Here is an 18,063-nt window from a genome sequence, read left to right on the forward strand (position 1 = left end):
TGTAACACAGTGATTTCTTGTCCCTTCTCCCCAACCCTGAAAGAAGAGCAAGCAGTTCTTCAAGATGACAAGCAGACACAGAAGGCTGGTCCCACAGTTCACTCAAACAGATCTTCAACTGAAAGTCTCCTCTGTGCAGGTGACTGGTGGATTAACAGGAGCGCTTGTGTTTACCTGCCCGAGCTACACAAATGACTATTCCCCTATGACATCTGCATCTTCCCCAAGGAACTGCAATGTTCCAGTTTCTGCTTCCACTGTGTTGTCTTAGAAGTTTGAAGGGGATCTCACACAGCTCTTTGGGCTGCAGTTGAAAGGGCATGTGAGGTCCTGTGCATGTGAGACTGAGGGGTCTTCCCAAACATCCAAAGCTCATGTGGTCTTCTTGAAAACACTGAAAAGACTTATCCAGACCTAAAATGACTTGGTCTGTGATTTGACTGAGATATAGGTAGCCAAACAGATTTAGTTAGAGGAAACTTGAACTTCATCTAAACATGTCAGCTTACTCAAGCTCAATGTCCCACTAAAAAAGTTTTTTCTGTTGTAAAAATTAATTCTTAGTATTCCCACAATCAGTTACTCCCATATGTTACCATTTTATACTGGTATCAAACGACCAACTCAACTATATGAGGGTCAGCATGCATTTGGCTAAACAGGCTTGGTACATTTGTTTTGCCTTGGATGTTTGGCCTTGGATGACTGACAGTGTTGGCTGGAAAATAAATAAATGCATTATTCAATTTTTTATTTTCCTTACCAGTTTTCAACCAGTCCACTGTAAATTCACATTTACTGCCTTTTACAGTCATCAAAACTAGCAAGAAATTGAATGTATTCATAAAAATGCTTGATTTCTGCATATAGACAAAACATGCTCAAAAATAAAAATATAATCAACCGTTTAACTTGAGTATAAAAGATAAAGCATTTTTTATGGTCCAGAGTACACCCATATGCTTGTAGTTAAGAATATAATAACTCTTAACTACGTAAATCAAGGAGATAGAAAAGATCCCCTGGTTTACATAGATTTGTGCAGCCACTGCTGAAGGATCCACTAATTGGATTAGTCATCTCTGATCTCGGCAGACTCAGATTAAGCTGTAGATTTCCACAGGAAACATTTTCTGTACTGTAGCAAACATAAGCACAATGAGGTACTTTCCTTCCTCTTTTTTCACCTTGTTTTCCCAATTTGAGGCTTTTAGCATTAATTCCATCTGGATATCACCTACTAAAACCCTGTAAAAACTGAGACCTGTGTGAATATCGCATACCCAACAGAGGGTGCCGGTCTGAACCAGAAAGGGATTGTAGTGATCTATTTTTAGGACAGAAATGTCACAGTCAATAGTGAGGCACATATCCTGCTTCACTCTGCCCTGGAGGTAACAGCTTTAAAGGTCAGAAAGCAATGCTTTCTGGAGATGCCCCACTCCAGCTTCTCTAAAAAGAATGTCTGATTAGCCTTTTGAATCAGAAAGTTATTTACCCATAGTGGTAAGACTTCAAACTGCTCACACCCTGCATATATGTGCACTTTGGACAGTTGTTCCCCACTTATGACAGTCTTTCTTAGAGTCCATGGGATACTTCATGCTCTTGCTCTCTGCAATACAAGTATGAAAGACAGATCAAACTGTCCCCTAACTATCACCCCAGAAACTAAAAGATAGAAGGAAAAGACTGAAGCACGGGAAATGTTCCTCAAAGAACTCTTCCTAGTAGCTGGCAAATGAGTGTTTTCTCTCTTCAACTGATTGTTTTTATACAATCTCAAATACTGATACTTGAGATACTTCCAAACAAAGATTTCAAAGCCCTCATGGTTCAAGAGATTGCAGGGTAGCTGTAACAGCCTCCTGACATAACCCTCTGAGGCACCTAGGGTAACCGAGAATGGAAATCCAGATAGAGGGCTGTGAAGAAGAGAGAAAACAAGTCTTTAGTGAAGCCCCAGCTGTGACTCGAGACCTCCAGTAATATGATCTAATCATAATTAAATCTGCCCACTTAGGTGATTTCATTACATGTTCTACTGTAACCTGTTATGCACTTAGACAACTTCTATGTATAAAATGACCACGTCCCCACTTTGATCCTTCTGTTATCATAATAAGTAGACATAGTTTGGCACTTTCATCATGCTTGTATGCAAAATATGGAGAAATGGGGAAAAAACCTAAGAAAATCAGTGAAGAAATATCCTGGCTTAAATTAATTAAATCATCATCTTAGAGAGACGCATTGGATACAATCAAAGAATAATGGACATAAAAACATAGTCCAAAAATCCACCATTCAGGCTTGAGCTTTCCTTCTACTTTGCTGGCTGAGACGATGTCCAGCAAGAAAGACAATTTATACTATATTAGAGGACAATTTATACTATATTAGTGAGAAAGCTGCTTCCCTGATGGGCTGCTTCCTTCCTCTAACTCCATGCACACAACTTCAGCAGCAGCTGCAGTAGCTGCTCCAGCTCTTTACAGTTTATATACTCTTGGCCTGTGGCAGGATGATGAGCTGCTGGGTGAGAGAAAGGGATAATGTGGGAGACCCAACAGAGGAAAGCTGATGCTTTGTCACTGACAACAGCCCAGCTCTCTCATTAGGAACGGTCTCTCATTCACAGCTGCTTCCCCTTTCCGTACTTCACCTCACCTAGCAAGGGGAACCAAGTCAAACTGAAGCTCTGATTTGACTCAAGACACCTGTGAGCCCACTGCTCTAGACTGTGAACATAGCTGCCAACTGGCATGAAATGAATTACACGGTACAGACAAATATTACTACAAAGTCACCCATTCTCCATCAAAGCTGCCTGCAGAGTTAATGGAACACTTTTCCAAATGCAACAGCTTTCAGTCACTACTGGCAAAATTGGTACAGGTGTCATCAGGCACGAAGGTGATTTTTAATTATTCTTTTTAAACCACAGAAATATCAATAAATAAATGAATACATGTCATTTCCTGGTATCTAAATGAAGATGATTAAATTTAAGCTTTAGACTCATGCACCAGGTAAAAGTGATTAGTAGATAATGTACACATGAACAAAATGTTGAACACCTTTTAAAACACAAGTCTAGATTTATTTAGCTCTCTTACCTGCTTTTCTCCTTTGAACTTATTCCTGTCGATGACTCAATTAGCTTTCTTTGCAGATCCTAAGTCCCCATGCTGTGAGTTTTACCAAGTAGAAGAAATCTGATCTTTTGCAGTGCACCTCCTTGATTAATCCCTTGTTAATACATCAGGGCAACTCTACTGTGTTACTTAGGCAGGGACCGTAGTTAAAAGCTCACAACCAGCCCCAGCTCATTTACAAAACATGGCTGAAATTCCCATGTGTGCTTCTGTGTAAGAAGCATCATCTTGTCCTTCATATTCCTATGGGGGAAATTCTTATTAGGCCCTTAATGACCCAAGGCCAACAAATAATAGGTTATTTATTTATTGGAGACATCATGAATTAAAATAACCTGTGAAACCAAGAGAATTAAAACTGCTTCTCTATGACAGGCACTCTTCATTTAACACTTCTGTCTACACATTTTCTTCATTTTTTTGTTATGAAAATGAGTTAGTACTTTGCCTTTCAGAGACTGGACAAAGGGATTCATTTCATAGAAGTGGCATCAGAAAAAACAAAGCTGGAATGATTACTGTGCTGGGCATGGTCCTGCCATATACTACAGAACATACTACGTGGAGGAAAGATGCCTTAAAAATACCAGAGATCAAACTGTTGGGTTTGGGTATTGTTAGCAAAAACTCTAAGCAACTTTAACATATTGACACATTCCTTCACCACTGGGACTCAAATAAAATGCCAGCAGGCAGACCTCAGAAGAACTGATGGAGGAAAGGGCGAGTTTAAACTCCTTTCCACCCACAAAAATCATGCTTTGGACTAGCAATGCTGTCCTATTATTCATTGGCTCAAAAATACTGATTCAGCAAAGAATTTAAGCATGTGCCTAAATTTAAGCAGTTTAATTAACTTTGACGTCAGTGAGCCCACTTCTGTGCTTATAATTAGATATGTGCTTGCTGAAGCAGAGCCCATCTGAATAGAATCTCGTTGATTTTAATTTGGCCCTTTGTCTTTGCCCCTCATTTATTCTTTGCAGTGACTGAAGGATTAGTGCTAAGGTTCTGGTTCAGGAATGCACTTAAACAACTCATCTTCACTCATAACATGCAGAAAGAAGCTAAGCATGTCTCAAAAAATAAGCATAGACCTGAGTACTTTCCTGAATAATGGAAGTTTCATGGTTGAAGAACATGTGGTGGTCTAGTCCTTCTTTTTGTTAGTCTGATTTCTTTTTACAAGATAGAATTTTTTTTCCATTTCCATAAATAAAGAGCTAAAAGTAGTGTTCCACACACTATAAATGAAAATTTACATGTAAGCAGCTACTTCACAGAGAAATCAAACTTATATAGGAATTCTTTCTCAAAGTTGTTAGAGTTCTTGCAGTGTGGAAGAGCCTGCTGTAAATGTCTTATTTGTTCATTTGAATGATGGCCTTTAAACATCATTCAACATCATCATTTGTGCCTTAAAACAGGCACGAAATAGTAAAGCATTAAATTAATTTAAAGAAACCAAAACAAATAAACAAAACCAAACCAAAGCACACAAAGAAAAGCCAATACCAAAACTGCATGAAGAATGAAGAGAACATGAACACCACGGATCCAGTCATCAGAAATAACAGTTCAAGTCCCAGAGGTAAAAAGACAATGAGATGCCTCCACAGCACACAATAAAGCAAAACAGCAAGATCAAAGCTTCAGCTCCTGCCAGGCATTTCTGCTAAACACCTCTAGAGGAAAATCTGATGTCTTTTAACATGCCCATGAATTGAATTCAGCACACAGATAGCATCTTTAACAAGCCTTTTAACTCAGCTATTTCAGCCCATTCTTCTGTGTTTATGGCCTTTTAAAACCTGGAATACATGACAGCCATTATTAACTGCAGGCATTCTACAATTAAAGGTGGATTTAGAAGGATACAGCAGTGCAGGGGGAAGAGGAAAATAGAAGGAAAATCAAGAACTGAGTTCACTATGAAAAACACTGCAGAAGGCATCACTCAAAATAAACAAGGAACCCCGAAGAGTACTTGTGCTGAAGACACTGCCGTCTGTCACAATCCTGATCTACAAAGCTCCCTGCAGGGTGCCCGGACCCTCTCTACTACACAGAGCAGACTGGGCCACACTGGGATGCACCACCAACACAACCCCTGTCAGGTGCCTGAGCTGCACAGAGCAACTGCAACAGCAAAGGATTTGTTATGCAGTTTGCATTAATTGGACTGGTAATTACACGGCTGAAATACCAAGAGGTCTTTGGAAAACATCTATCTGAAATCCCACTGATTTAATGATTTTCAGAAACCCCACTCACAAATGTGTGCATGCAGCAGGATGGCTCATCCTTCACTTACTCAAAATCTGTTGTCACATACCTAATATTCTGCTGTCAAAAGCACACTGGAAAAAAGTTTAAAAAGGTCCAGCCTCAAATTAACACAGAGGAGAAAGCACACAATATAAAGAAATCAAATGTGTATCTACTTCATGAGTGTATTTGGAAACACAAGAATAGAGTAAGAATGGTCCAGTTGGATTATTAAAACAATATGCTCTAAGTGACAACCGTCAGTTCTTTTAAAACCTGCTATCAATTTCTTTAAAGGCATTTAGTTTGTTCAGATGGGGTGACATATTGGGGTTGAAAGAGATGTAGAAAAACCCCCTCTAGCTACTAACTTTAGTTTTGGGGGTATGTGCTTATTAACTTGCACATGCCATAAGGAGAACCTGCAGGTATCATAAAACGTCACTATCCCATCCCCATTACTTTGGATTTTGAATTAGCACATGATTGTGTTTCCCTGGACACAACTGGATCTTTTTCATTCTAAAATTTCTGGTTTTATCCTAAGGTTCAGCCTCCCCCACGGAAACTCATTTGTCTAGAATTTGCCAACTTTACAGGCAGAACAGGCATTCTCTGTCCATTTCCTCTGCCCCCATAGTGTGACCTCACCCTTTGCCCTGTTTCTTTTTGCTGCATCAGTAAAAGGAATAAAACCATTTCAGCTCTGTCATCTCTACTCTTCTACTGCTTTGAAAACATACAAACAGCTGCCAAAAGAATGGACACTGTTTATTGTGTGGGACAGATGATGTTTGGTCTGGGCACACTGAAAACACTGAATCTAGTTTCTCACCATCCTGTACACAGCAACTGAGGATTTTTCTCCAGGGAATGGGCTTAGAGTTCATCACTAACAAATAATTTTCTAGACATGGACCCTTAAAAAGTAACTCCAACATTGCTATGTAAGACAGCTATTTCTGCATACATGAGCTTTCTCAAGCATAGTTTTAGTTTTTTCAAACTCTCTGCAACCTTTTTAGCTTTATTGACCTCATGGTAAGTAGAGTTTTGGACAGAGAGATGAAAGGCAGCGAAAAACATCACCTATTACAAATGAACACAGCAATAGAACAACGATCCTGTATAGACTTTTTTTTTCCACCTTTGTAGACTAAACGGCACCTGCAGAGTAAAGAGTTTCCTTTCATGGGGCAATGTATCTAATTCATATCTGGATATTCCAAGTTTCCAGTATGTTTTCAAACCACAGTCCAAATGTATTTACTTCACAATAGATGCACATGTATGCTCACATTCCTTCCACATCCTCAGTTTAGTTTTGTTTTCTCCTCTTCTCTACAAAACTCCCCTCCAGAATGATTTGTATCACACTGAGACTGTCAACCAGGTATCAGTGTTAGCTTTTTGAAGACAATCCTTAGAAGTCACCATCCTTCTACAGAGTTTACGATTATATGATTGACTAAATATAAGATTTAATTAAATGTGAGGCAAATACATTTCCTCTCCTCCCTAGATTTGAAAACATAAACAATCCCAGGCTCTTCCACTCAATCTGAGTGAAAGCATACATTTGTCACTGATGCATGAAGATGTGAATTCTACCGAATCAAGAAAATATGAGGAACACAGAAGATACTTTCAACTGCAGAAGTCTGGCAGTCTATAGTGCTGACTGAACCAAAGGGACTGTGCCAAGCCAGACATGGCAGTTAGGATTTCCCTCTGTTTTTCTAACATTACTTTCAGTGTTTGCTACAACACATATTGCAATCAAAGGAAAGAAAAAAATGCTGAAATGCCTCTGCACAAGCAGCTGTTCCAAAGGGATGCTGAAAACCACTCTGCTGTCCTGTTCTTCAAATGGACTGAGGTCTGTTTGAAGCCTAGCTCCTAGAAAGGATTCCCCAGGAAGACCGGCTCCTGAACTCCGCTCAGCTGACTTCTTTGCCCTGACACAAGGCTTGGGTTCTCACATTAGCAGTAAACTCAAAAACTGTTTGAATTTTGGTGTGTGTCAGAGATATCTTCACAATATCACTGGTAATCAATTACCAAAGGATCCCACTGAGCCTCTAACAGTGGTGTGATGTTCCACCAGCTTTGTGTCACTGGCTTGAGGACTTTGCTCTCAGATGTTGCTCTTGTTTCTCGTCCCAGCTTTCTGTCTCTTTCCAGACAGTGAATGATTCTGCATGGGCCTGATCCTGCTTACACAGAACAGAACACGACACTTCCTTCCATCCTTCTGTCAAGATTCTCTAGAAGGCAGATCAGTGCCCATATCCCACAGCTTCTCACAGTGGGCTTGATGTAACCCAGTGGCTCAAGAGACAGGAGCTCCTTGAGTGACAGCTGTCACACTGTGCTGCCACTGCCCTGGCTGAGGATCTTCTGCCTTCTTGGTCACTGCAAGCTGGGAGCAATAATTGCCTGCAAAGGACCAAATGAACACAGAATTTCCTCCAATAAAAGACTTTGTCTTTATCTATTAATTTTTCCATACACTGAAAGAAGTAAAAAGTATCTCTCCCTTTCGGAATATTTTTTTTCTTTCTTCCATTCTGACAGTTGCTAGACCAAAATGTCAGTCTAGCTCTTCTCCAGCTCATCTTAGGTGTTGAATGTATAATTAGCTAAAGTGCATAAAATTTTAAATCAGAATTTAAAATCAATTTGCTGTCCTGTAAGACATACTAGATTTTGTAACAGAACTGAGAAAGGAGGCTTGCACAATTTTAGCTTTAACAAAAACCTACCCAAGTCTTTGCTTTTGCTCTCAAGACAGCACAACACTGACACAACTCCAGTACCTTGCTGCTTTTGCTTTGGTCAAGAAAGTTACTGTAGCTTCTGCTTATTATTTCAAACACTTTTGGTTGTAATACTAGAAAACCTCCAAAGCAAAATCCCCTTACTGCCTGCAATGGTATCTAGCTTTTCAAGGACCACTAGGTCCACTACAACATTCCTACTGGGAGACAGCAACTGTTATAAATTTCCAGCAATTAACCTCTCACAATCTTATTTTAGACCAGCAGTGCTTCATTTTTCACACTGAAAACTTAGAGGTCTCTCTGGTTCTTTGCCTTAATTGAAATTGCTTCTGTAATAAATACACTAAATAATTTCACTTGTTTTTTCCTGTGATGGAAAGACAGTATCTTCCAGAGTGAGCAAGATTAATGTCTTTTGGGTCTGACCAGGCAGTCATAAGGGAAACCATCACACATGAACAAATACCCTGCTTTGTACGCAGATGTTCAGTGTTCAATTTATTTCCTCAGGAGCAGCCCCTGTTCAGCCTTCTATTATTAAGTTCAGAGCCAAGTCAGCCATACTTGCCTTTAAAAATGTTTAAATTTATGTTTCCCTTGAGAACTTGCTTTAGAAGATACATATTTTGAACCATTCTGTGAACCTGAAACTAAGGATCGATGTCTGTGTCTGCAGGTTTGAATCTACAGAGCCCTAAGCAGGGTGCTGGGAAACAACAGCACAGGCAGGCAGGATTTAAAAATCTGTAACTTCTATCCACTGATATTAGTAGCCCCAGCATACTTGAAGTGCAGGCATCTCTCAAAGAAATAAGGAATGTATTAAAGGGGGTTGAATTAATCGTTAGTTTGATCACATATTTCATAGGAGCTAACATCCTGCATGAAATGCTACTGGCTTTAAGTTTTGCTGAGAGGGAATCTCAGAAGTTGAGTAGATACTCAGTTCATACAAAACATGAAGAAACACTGATTCTTTGTAACAGTGCATAAAAGAAACACAGCAGCAAAGCAGAGGTACAACTGAGATATCTACTAGACAGACAGACAAGAGTCAAAAAGATTTGCTTAGGACTGCACAATATCCAGGCATTTCAGTGCTTGGTCATTTTATCCTTCCAGCACATTACAAAGGCTTATCTATGAGCTTCAACCCCAAAAACAACTGCATCTATGGGGAAGTCTTTTAGTAGAGACACACTCACAATCATGCATTTGTTTCTTGGACTTGACATCCAGACCTTCCTAAAAGCCTGGTATAAGTCACAGAAATGAGATACAAAACTACTTAAGCTTCTAGTTAGATTCACACCTTTTGGAGTTTATTATTGTTAAATTACTAAACTTCATGAGGAAAATCTTCTCTCTTCTATTTATTCCTCGAGTCAGGTGTTACTGGTATCTGCTACAAAGCATGATTTACCTTACACAGAAGTGTCAGGAATAAAGTCTGGATTTATTAGGATATTCACAGAAGTGTCTCACAATGACATGTATGGTTGCAGTTTTCATCAGACTACCGAAAAATAAAAAGGGAATTATTTACCTTGGCATCCAGAAAACCTGCGGAGGAAAGCAAAGCTGGTGGTTTTCTTTACATGTTTTACTGATAGTAAAAGTAGGTAGAGACAAAAACAATCCCTAAAAAAGAAGCAATCCAGAATCCTCATCAAATATGAACATACTGACTTATACTGAACTTCTTAGAAAAACAGCACATGTTATAAGGAACAATATGTTTTTTGGGGGGGGAATGTATTACTTAAGAGCTCTCTTCAAATCAATTTTCCTTTATTTTGTGGTCTTTCTCCTTGAATCTGCACATGAAGCTGCACAAAGATTAATACAAATTATAACTATGTATGATGATGAATCCTTAAGGTTCTTTGTTCATTCTTTAACTGGTATTTAAATGGATGGCTTGCATCACATAGCACTTTTGTAAATACCTTGCTATCAGCACACTTTAACAGGTGCACTTAAATATGAGCATTAGAAAAGATGAAATAAAAACATTTTTTCAAAACTTCTCAGTATGGAAATCTCTCATTTTAAAGAGAAATACTACATATAACATCTTATCTAGTAATCACTGTGTTTCTCAGAGTGTCGTGTCTAGAGTATTCAGGGCAAGAACTTTTTTTAACAGGCTGACTCCATGCTGCAGACAAGCCTGGAGGAATTAGGGATGGATCTGAAAATGTGAGCAGTGCAATCTCAATAGTATTTAGGAAGTGAACTTGCTGTTCTTGGAGCTTGACAACCTGATCTGTTCACACAGTTCATGCTTTCGTGGTTCAGCCCTCCAGCAGCACAAAAGCTACCAATCCCTATGGAAGTTGCTACATTACTGTTCTCATAGCTGGACTCCTCACGAACTTCTCTGAATGCCTCCAAGATACACAGGCTAATAAGAGAGCACTGGTATTGAGGTACATTTGGATGCACTGCAGCTCAAAAGGGAACAAGTTCAGGACTGCTTGCTGTAAGCTGAGAAAAGGGAGCTTGTAAAGGGCAAATGCCATTCTAAGAGTTTGCTTTCTTCTCTTCCATGAATATATGCAGGCTTTCACAGCTGCCTCCCCTCTTACTTGCCTCATCTTCAGAGGGAAGTTACTCAAAACAACAGAAAATGAAAAATCAAAATTCACACCAAAACCAAGCTCTAAGCTGTCTCTACCACCAAATCTTCAGCTGTTAGCACATATGGAACCCCTGAAGAAGAAGACAGAAAACGCTGATAGAGATCAACAGAAGTCTTCTCTGGGGAATGCCAGTTCCAGTCCAAGTGAAAGTGTGCTGCACACTTTAGGAAAAGATTCTTTCCAGGAACTGCATGATAAGTTAATGCACTACACATTCAAATCTGCAGCAAAGAGAGCATTCAGGTAGGTACCAGCCTCGGGAAAATCCAAGGCACAGACTAAGAAAACAGCAGAGCAAGCCTGTTGCTGTAGTTGAGAGTCCACAATTTCCTTAAGTGCTATAGTAAAGGCATTAGAGCAAAAATGTTCCAACCTAGCAACAGTTTTACTGTGACATCTCTCAAAGTCAGAATTGGTACCATGGTAACAAGGACCAGTGAAATGTCAAAAAGAACAGGCCAGATACACCACCTGGTATTTTGGCTAGACAAAATAAAGAAGCAGCAGCTCAGCCATGCAGCCTCCTTTATAAACATAGGTGTTCAAGTATACAGCAGAACAGTGAATGCCAAAAAGGAAGTGAATTTCCACCAAAATAATACCTATCTACATTGATATGTCATGAGGTCCTCAAGCTCACAGTAAAAATGAAGAGGAGTTGCCAAGCTGAGGGTAATGAAGACCTGACACAAGTACAATCATGTTTCCCATGAGCAGAAGGCAGACCAAATGCATGAGGAGCAGACCTCTCAGAGGAAGGGAACAGGAACAACCGGAACAAGTAAGGCCCAGTGGGGAACAGCATCTCATTCTGCAGTCTCTTCTTAACCTCAAGATGCTGAGAGCTGACTACTGACATGGCTCCCCTATGTCAAGCCAACCCGACAGAGGCTCAAGATAAAGGATATAATTGCCCAAACTGCAGGTCTTTTGGAGTTCTGCTCTGAGTAAACTCATGGGTGAGACAAATGGGCAAAGTCCACTGTGCCTTTTCGGCAGCCAGTGTAAATGTGGCCGTCACAGAGTGCAGATATGAATTAATGCTGCTTGCCACCGAGCAGCACTATTGACTGTGTTTCCCTTTGGTCAAGGGAAGTTGCCAACTTCACTAAGAGAAACTAATGAAACTAACCTCGTAATCTAAATGAATTAAGAATTAATTACTCATTTATTTGTAGTACCCATACTATAAATCTTCAGGAAAGAAAGACTTAGTTGCAACAAAAGTTTATCCTGCCAATATGTTCCAGAGCAGAATTATTTTATCTGTATGATAACGAAGTGTAAATGTCCCAGCTGAAACCACGGCTCTGCTGCACTGGATAACTGCCTACGGGGAAGAGGTAGTTTCTGTACTGCATGACACTGAATTTAATTAAATGAGATAAATAAAAGTGAGATGGAAGGTGTATTATTATCCTTGCTTCAAAAATATAGAACTACAAAACTGAGAGCAAAGCAGACAAGGTGCACACAGTGAGAATCTGTGCTAAGAGCAGGGAAGTGAACTTAGAGATCACCCGAAATGTATTGAGTCTTCAGCATCAAAAGCTGTTTCAGAAGGTAACAGCTAAAAGAAAATAATACCTTTATTTTAATGAGGAGTGTCAAGTGGATGGTTTTAGGACACCAACTCAACTACCAATGGATTAGATATCTGCATGGAAATGTAGTAGAAATTTAGGATAACACAGATAAAAGCTCTTAAACAGATTCCAGCTACATCAAGAACCACATTGCACAATTTCATACACTGAGTTTTATCTTTAAAAAGGCTCTTCTACTTTTCCATTTTCCTTTACTCTCCTCCATCCCTCTCCACTGTCATTCTAGCTGAAAATATTTTTCAAATGTAACTGCCCCAATAATTCTGAATTCCCCCTTTTTTTCAGTGTTTTATTCAATTTACCCCCTATGTTTTTGTGCCAATACTGTATTATAGCTTCATAGGTCTTCTTGTTCTGAGTTGTTAATTTGCTAGTACTTACATGCATTTCATAACTCTGCTCAGCTTTCATTTCACAAACAACCCAAGCTTTTATTCTGCTCTCATAAAGCTGCTTACTTATTCTTATCAGCCACTTTCCTAAGTGCAGATACAGCATTTGTATTTCTTCTCCAGTCATATAAGACCATTTTGACTTGACTTGCTGGAAAATTCTTTGATGTGAGGCATGAGACTGACAATTCATATGCTATTTCTTTCCTAACACAGGCCTGTCAATCATTTGGTCCCTTCAAGCTGGAGGAATGCCATCAGCCTTGGCTGGAGTAATTTCCATTCTGTACTTGTAATCCTTCCTGCCACCTCACTTTCCCTTGTCTCCACAGATAATGTGAGCATTTTTACTGGAAACTTAGTAAAAGTGTTAATTGAGCCCTATGGTCCCCCATAAGCTAGAGGTTATCCTTACTTTCTACCTTTTTATTCATTCACATTGTGGCATCATTTCTTCTCTCCTTTTATATAATTTCTGGAAGATTGATTTGATAATACACCAAAATACTCTTTGCCAATCTCTACTATTGCTTTGAAAATGTATCCTGATCAGGACATACCTTAGGTCTCAGTATCTTGTCCAGTGATGTTTTAACACCTCCATTTGCAGCACTCTTGCTGCAAGTACCTTTGTTAACCCAGGGTCCAATTTATTTACAGCTTTGGCATCCTACTCACAAGAACAGCCCTATTATATCACAATTAGAGCACGATGACTGAAGCTAAAGAAACAAAACCCCGTAATATAGAATCCTCAAATACTATGAAGTTTAGGTTCATACTTCGTATGAAATCAAGATTATTAAGTAATACTGCTCTTGAAAAGTAAAATCAGAAGCACACCAAGTACAGCCTAAGGGATTGAAAGCAAAGTGATATAAAAAAATGTTGCCATTTCTCTATCAAACAGCCAATACTTAGCTGCCCATCCAAGCTATCACAGCATTTGTTTGCTGTAGCTGCTCAGTGACTGCTAAAGTACCTTTTCTGGACAGTTCTGCCCTCAGGCTTCTTCCTTCCTCTGTCTCCTTACAGAGATACTGAGCAGTGTCCTTTTCTGACAAAGCTCCCTGTATGAGCTCATCCTGTCGTCCCCTTGTCTGGCCTCAGCTTGGCCTCCTGACAAAAGCAAAAGTAGAAAAGTAGCTACAAGAGCAAAGAAGTTCAGTAGCTCGATAAAGTATCTAAAAAAAAAAAGTATTTCAGAACAGAAAATTGTCCCCTCTCTTTCTCTCCCTCCTCCCCTTTTTTTTTTAATAAACACTTTAATTGGTGAACTCTATTTGAACAGAAGATGTTAAAATAAAGCTACCAAATGACTTAAAATCTTCTACAGGAAGGACAAAAGCATCAGATATGCTCAGAAAAAGTCCAAGCAAACACTATTCAGAGAGAAGGTCTTCAGGTTTAATGAAGAAAAGCCAGAATACATAAACACCTATTCACTCATATACTAAGAGCAACTCAGGTTACTGCAGTCTGGAAGCAAATGAGCAGGCAGCCAACCTGCTGGGCCATTCCCTATAGGTGTCACAACAAGGCAAAGGAATTTGCAGTGGAAGGTCTGGGGAGCAGCTGTCACCAAAAGAGACACATATATTTTTAAAGGCTTTGTCATTTGTCTTCAGGGTGGGAAATGCTGTGTTTGACCTCCTGCTGAGGCAGCTGCCCCGTTGCAGCAGCATGGGCTAGAAAAAGAAAAGGCAGCAGCTATTATTTCAGGTACAAACGCCAGAAAGCAGAGACAAAAGGCACAGTCATTAAATCGTCATTTCTATTTAAAAACACACATGACAACTTTTTAATAGTTTTCATGCTGCTTGAACCTCCCCTCTAGGCATTCTCCAAAACAATTTGTATTACCTAATTGTTAACTATCTCAGTGACCAAGTAAAACAACACCAAAAAGCACACCAAACACTGTCTTGGCAACACCAAACAGTCTGGATGGGAAAAGCCAAGGAACTGACAGCTCTTGGTCTGGTGCCCTGCCTTTCCCCAGCTGAGGCTGCGCCACCTGAAAAGCTGCCCCACCCAGTTGCAGCGTCCTATCCCTCCCTGCTTCCCCCCATGTTTGGCTGGACTCTGATCTGACATCTGCACCTCCTTTCCAGCTTAGCAGGGAGCCACCACCAAAACAGCTTAAACCAGCTGGGATGAAACATCGTGGGGCCATTTCCATGAACCCGGGGCTGGTTTTCCCATAGAGCTGAGCCAATTTGGCAGCTGGCTGCTCTGCCTTCCAGCCTCAGGCTCCAGCCCATTTCCATCAGGGATAAGTGAGATCCCCAGGCACTGCCATGGGGACCCTCACTCTCCTGGGGCCCTGCAGAGACACAGCTCAGGGAGCAGTCAAACAGAAAAGAAGCCATACCAGCAAAAGCTCTTCTGCCAGTAGAGGTCCCTGAGCAAGCTCAGGGTGGGAATTGCTGCAGAACAAGAGCAGGACTGATTGCACTGGTTCAGCTGTCTCTGCAAACCAGCAGACCTGAGGGACATTGGGCTGGAGTGGTCCACCTGCTCCACATAACAGAGCTGTAAAGCCTGCCAGCCACCACTGCCAGGCCACTCCAGGCTCCCAGCCTGCAGGACATCAGCCAATAAGCCTTGTCCTAAGCTGTAAGGAGGTACTAACAGTGGATGGCCCTTGAAAGGATTTGGTGCAATTATTTTTCCCAGTGTTCGCCTACTCAAATATGTTTTAATTAGAAAGTCTTTTTTTCTCCTTGCATTTAAGAATGTCGGACACTAAACAACATGGATTAAAAATGTTTCCAGAGCAATCCCATTGGCAGCATTAAATTCATACTTGGAGGAATGAATACAAACCATTGTAAATTCCCCTTAAGCCTAGAGGAAGGGAAAAACAAATTCTTATTCATTAAAATTAATGCCATTTGATATCTACATCAGGGGATTTCTGTAGGAATGTGACTGGAAGAAGTGTTGAAGGTGTCTTTCATTAGATGCAAAAGAAAACAGAATGAGTTACTCAAAGCAACCTACAAGCACCCCTGACAACAACTTAAGCAAATCACGAAAGGCAGCTTTCAATGATGCACACTGTTTACAAGAAAAGCAAAGGACAATCTCAACATTTTTACAAAAACTGAATGAAGGAGCAGTGCCACTGCTGTATTAGAAATCTGCGAATGTTAATGCACTCAGACGTGGAAAATAACCCTTCAAAAAAGGTCTGTATGTTCTCAAATGACCTCACATTTGTAATCCCAGTCTGTCAATCTTTCAAGCTGCCTATTCAACGATGTAGCTCTCAGAGCTCGTATGTGAATGTGACATCCTTAGAGTAGTGGCTGTATGTGACATTTCACAAAATATGTTATGGTATGCCCCAAAAAATGAGTATTTAACACAGACAGTAAGAGCACAAAAAGCACAATGTAGATGGGCATGATGAAACCCCGGGAAGACCTGGTGAAACAACTGTACACAGAGTTGTGAAACCAAGAACTAAAGCAGTTGTGAAACCAAACATTTTAGATTATTGAAAATAAATTACTTGTATATACAACTGGGAAATAGGAAGCAAAGCAAAGGAGGATTTTAGAATATACTGAGAGAAGAGCACGTGATTCACCAGCTTTCCCAGTATTGTATCAATTAAAAATGGAAAGATTGAATTCTGTACAGACTGCTAAGATAAAAAATCCCCCACATATATTCCTCAAAAAAGTAATTACTGGTAGAAATCAAACACTGACATTGGGCTTTTCTAGAACATGATGACTGACCAGCAGTTTTCAAGACTACCCCCTCGACTGAGCCCTGAAGGAAAAGGACCATAGCATCTGACTCTCAACCTCTCCCTCACTAACACATTGATAGAGAGACACATCAGGAAGAATTAGTAAGAGAGGGGGAATAGCTATATTTTTAAAGAAAATTTCACACTCTTATAGCTGCAAAGCCTCACTTGATAAGTTTTTCAAAAAAACAACCCAAACAACCACGAAGAGATGCGGTAGCTAACTAATGGATAAACTTAATAGGAAGTCAGAAAAAAGGGACATTGTGCTTGGTTAACTGAACATTTTATCCTCCACCAATTTTCCCGGATGAAAATCAGACAGTTTATTCAACATTTAGTAAGATTAATGATCCTTTCCCACACAAAAAATAAAACAGTAAGTCCAGTGAATATGCTTTGATGTGAAAGTCACTTTTGCATGAGGAACTGCTTAGAACACTTAGAACAAAAGGTAGCCATGAGTAAAGAAGTTTGGGGCTGATAAAAACTGGAAAGGACCATGAAAAAAAAATATGAACACCCAATCAGTTGGCTAAAAGCCACTGTTTTGGAAGAAGGTAACCTTTTCTGATGTTCTAAAATGGGGACTGCATACCAGTTTAGTACTAAGCAGAAAAGTTATCCATGCTCAGTCTGGAATAGAACAATTATCTTCCTGTTTTCCAAGCCAGTGCACATTATGTTGACATTCATCAGCTAAGAAAAGGAGAACCAGAATTAACTGCTCCAGTTAAATCGAACATGTGAGAAGCAGAAAGACCCTTAAGTGCATTTTCTACTTCTCTAGAGGAGCAATGGCAATACATCATGATCAAATATTGCTACTTGATCAGAGCCCTGTAAAAGATTATTGCTGTAAAATACTGGAAAAATGCCTACTTCATACTACAGCAATAGAGTTACTACCTACTCTTGACTCCAAATTCTAATGCTATATGTACAAGAAACCATGGTACTTATTTTCACAGACATATGAAGTCACAGAATACAAGTTTTGCAATAGATATACCAGGGAGTGCAGAATGAATGTGAAAGATTTAGAGGTTGACACATGACAGAAAATCAATGGTTTACCAAGTCAGAGGGGTCTGAGTATGTTCATTCCCACCATGAAATTACTAAACATCTGTGCTTCTGGAAGCAGCATTTCATCCATGAGATCAAATAGGGCAACAAACAGCACTAGTCGGTGAAAATATAAATTTCCAAAGTCATGTATCCTCAGAAGAGCATGCCACTGAAATGCTAAAAGTAACAGAACTATAACCACCAAATACATGTTTGCTTTTGGTTTTGTTTTTTTAAATACTGCAAGACAGTCACAGGTAGCATTTCTTCCAGAATATGATCATCCAAGATCAACAACACATCAAAAAAAAGCTTTTCCTACCAGCTGATTTTGGAGTGAATTTGTCCCTGTTGGCTGCACATCCTGCCAGAA

The 18,063-nt window shown here is 39.8% G+C and overlaps 1 protein-coding gene across 1 annotated transcript in view; it reads right to left on the reverse strand.

Annotated features, from left to right (window-relative positions):
• ZMIZ1 (zinc finger MIZ-type containing 1) overlaps positions 1–18,063 on the reverse strand; it is a 294,975-nt gene that overhangs the window by 108,763 nt on the left and 168,149 nt on the right. The window contains 1 exon segment of the mRNA XM_017746191.1: positions 18,013–18,061. Coding sequence (XP_017601680.1) covers positions 18,013–18,061 — 49 coding nt within the window.

This window comes from Corvus brachyrhynchos, unplaced genomic scaffold (genome assembly GCF_000691975.1).
Source record: "Corvus brachyrhynchos isolate BGI_N302 unplaced genomic scaffold, ASM69197v1 scaffold279, whole genome shotgun sequence".
NCBI lineage: Eukaryota > Metazoa > Chordata > Aves > Passeriformes > Corvidae > Corvus > Corvus brachyrhynchos.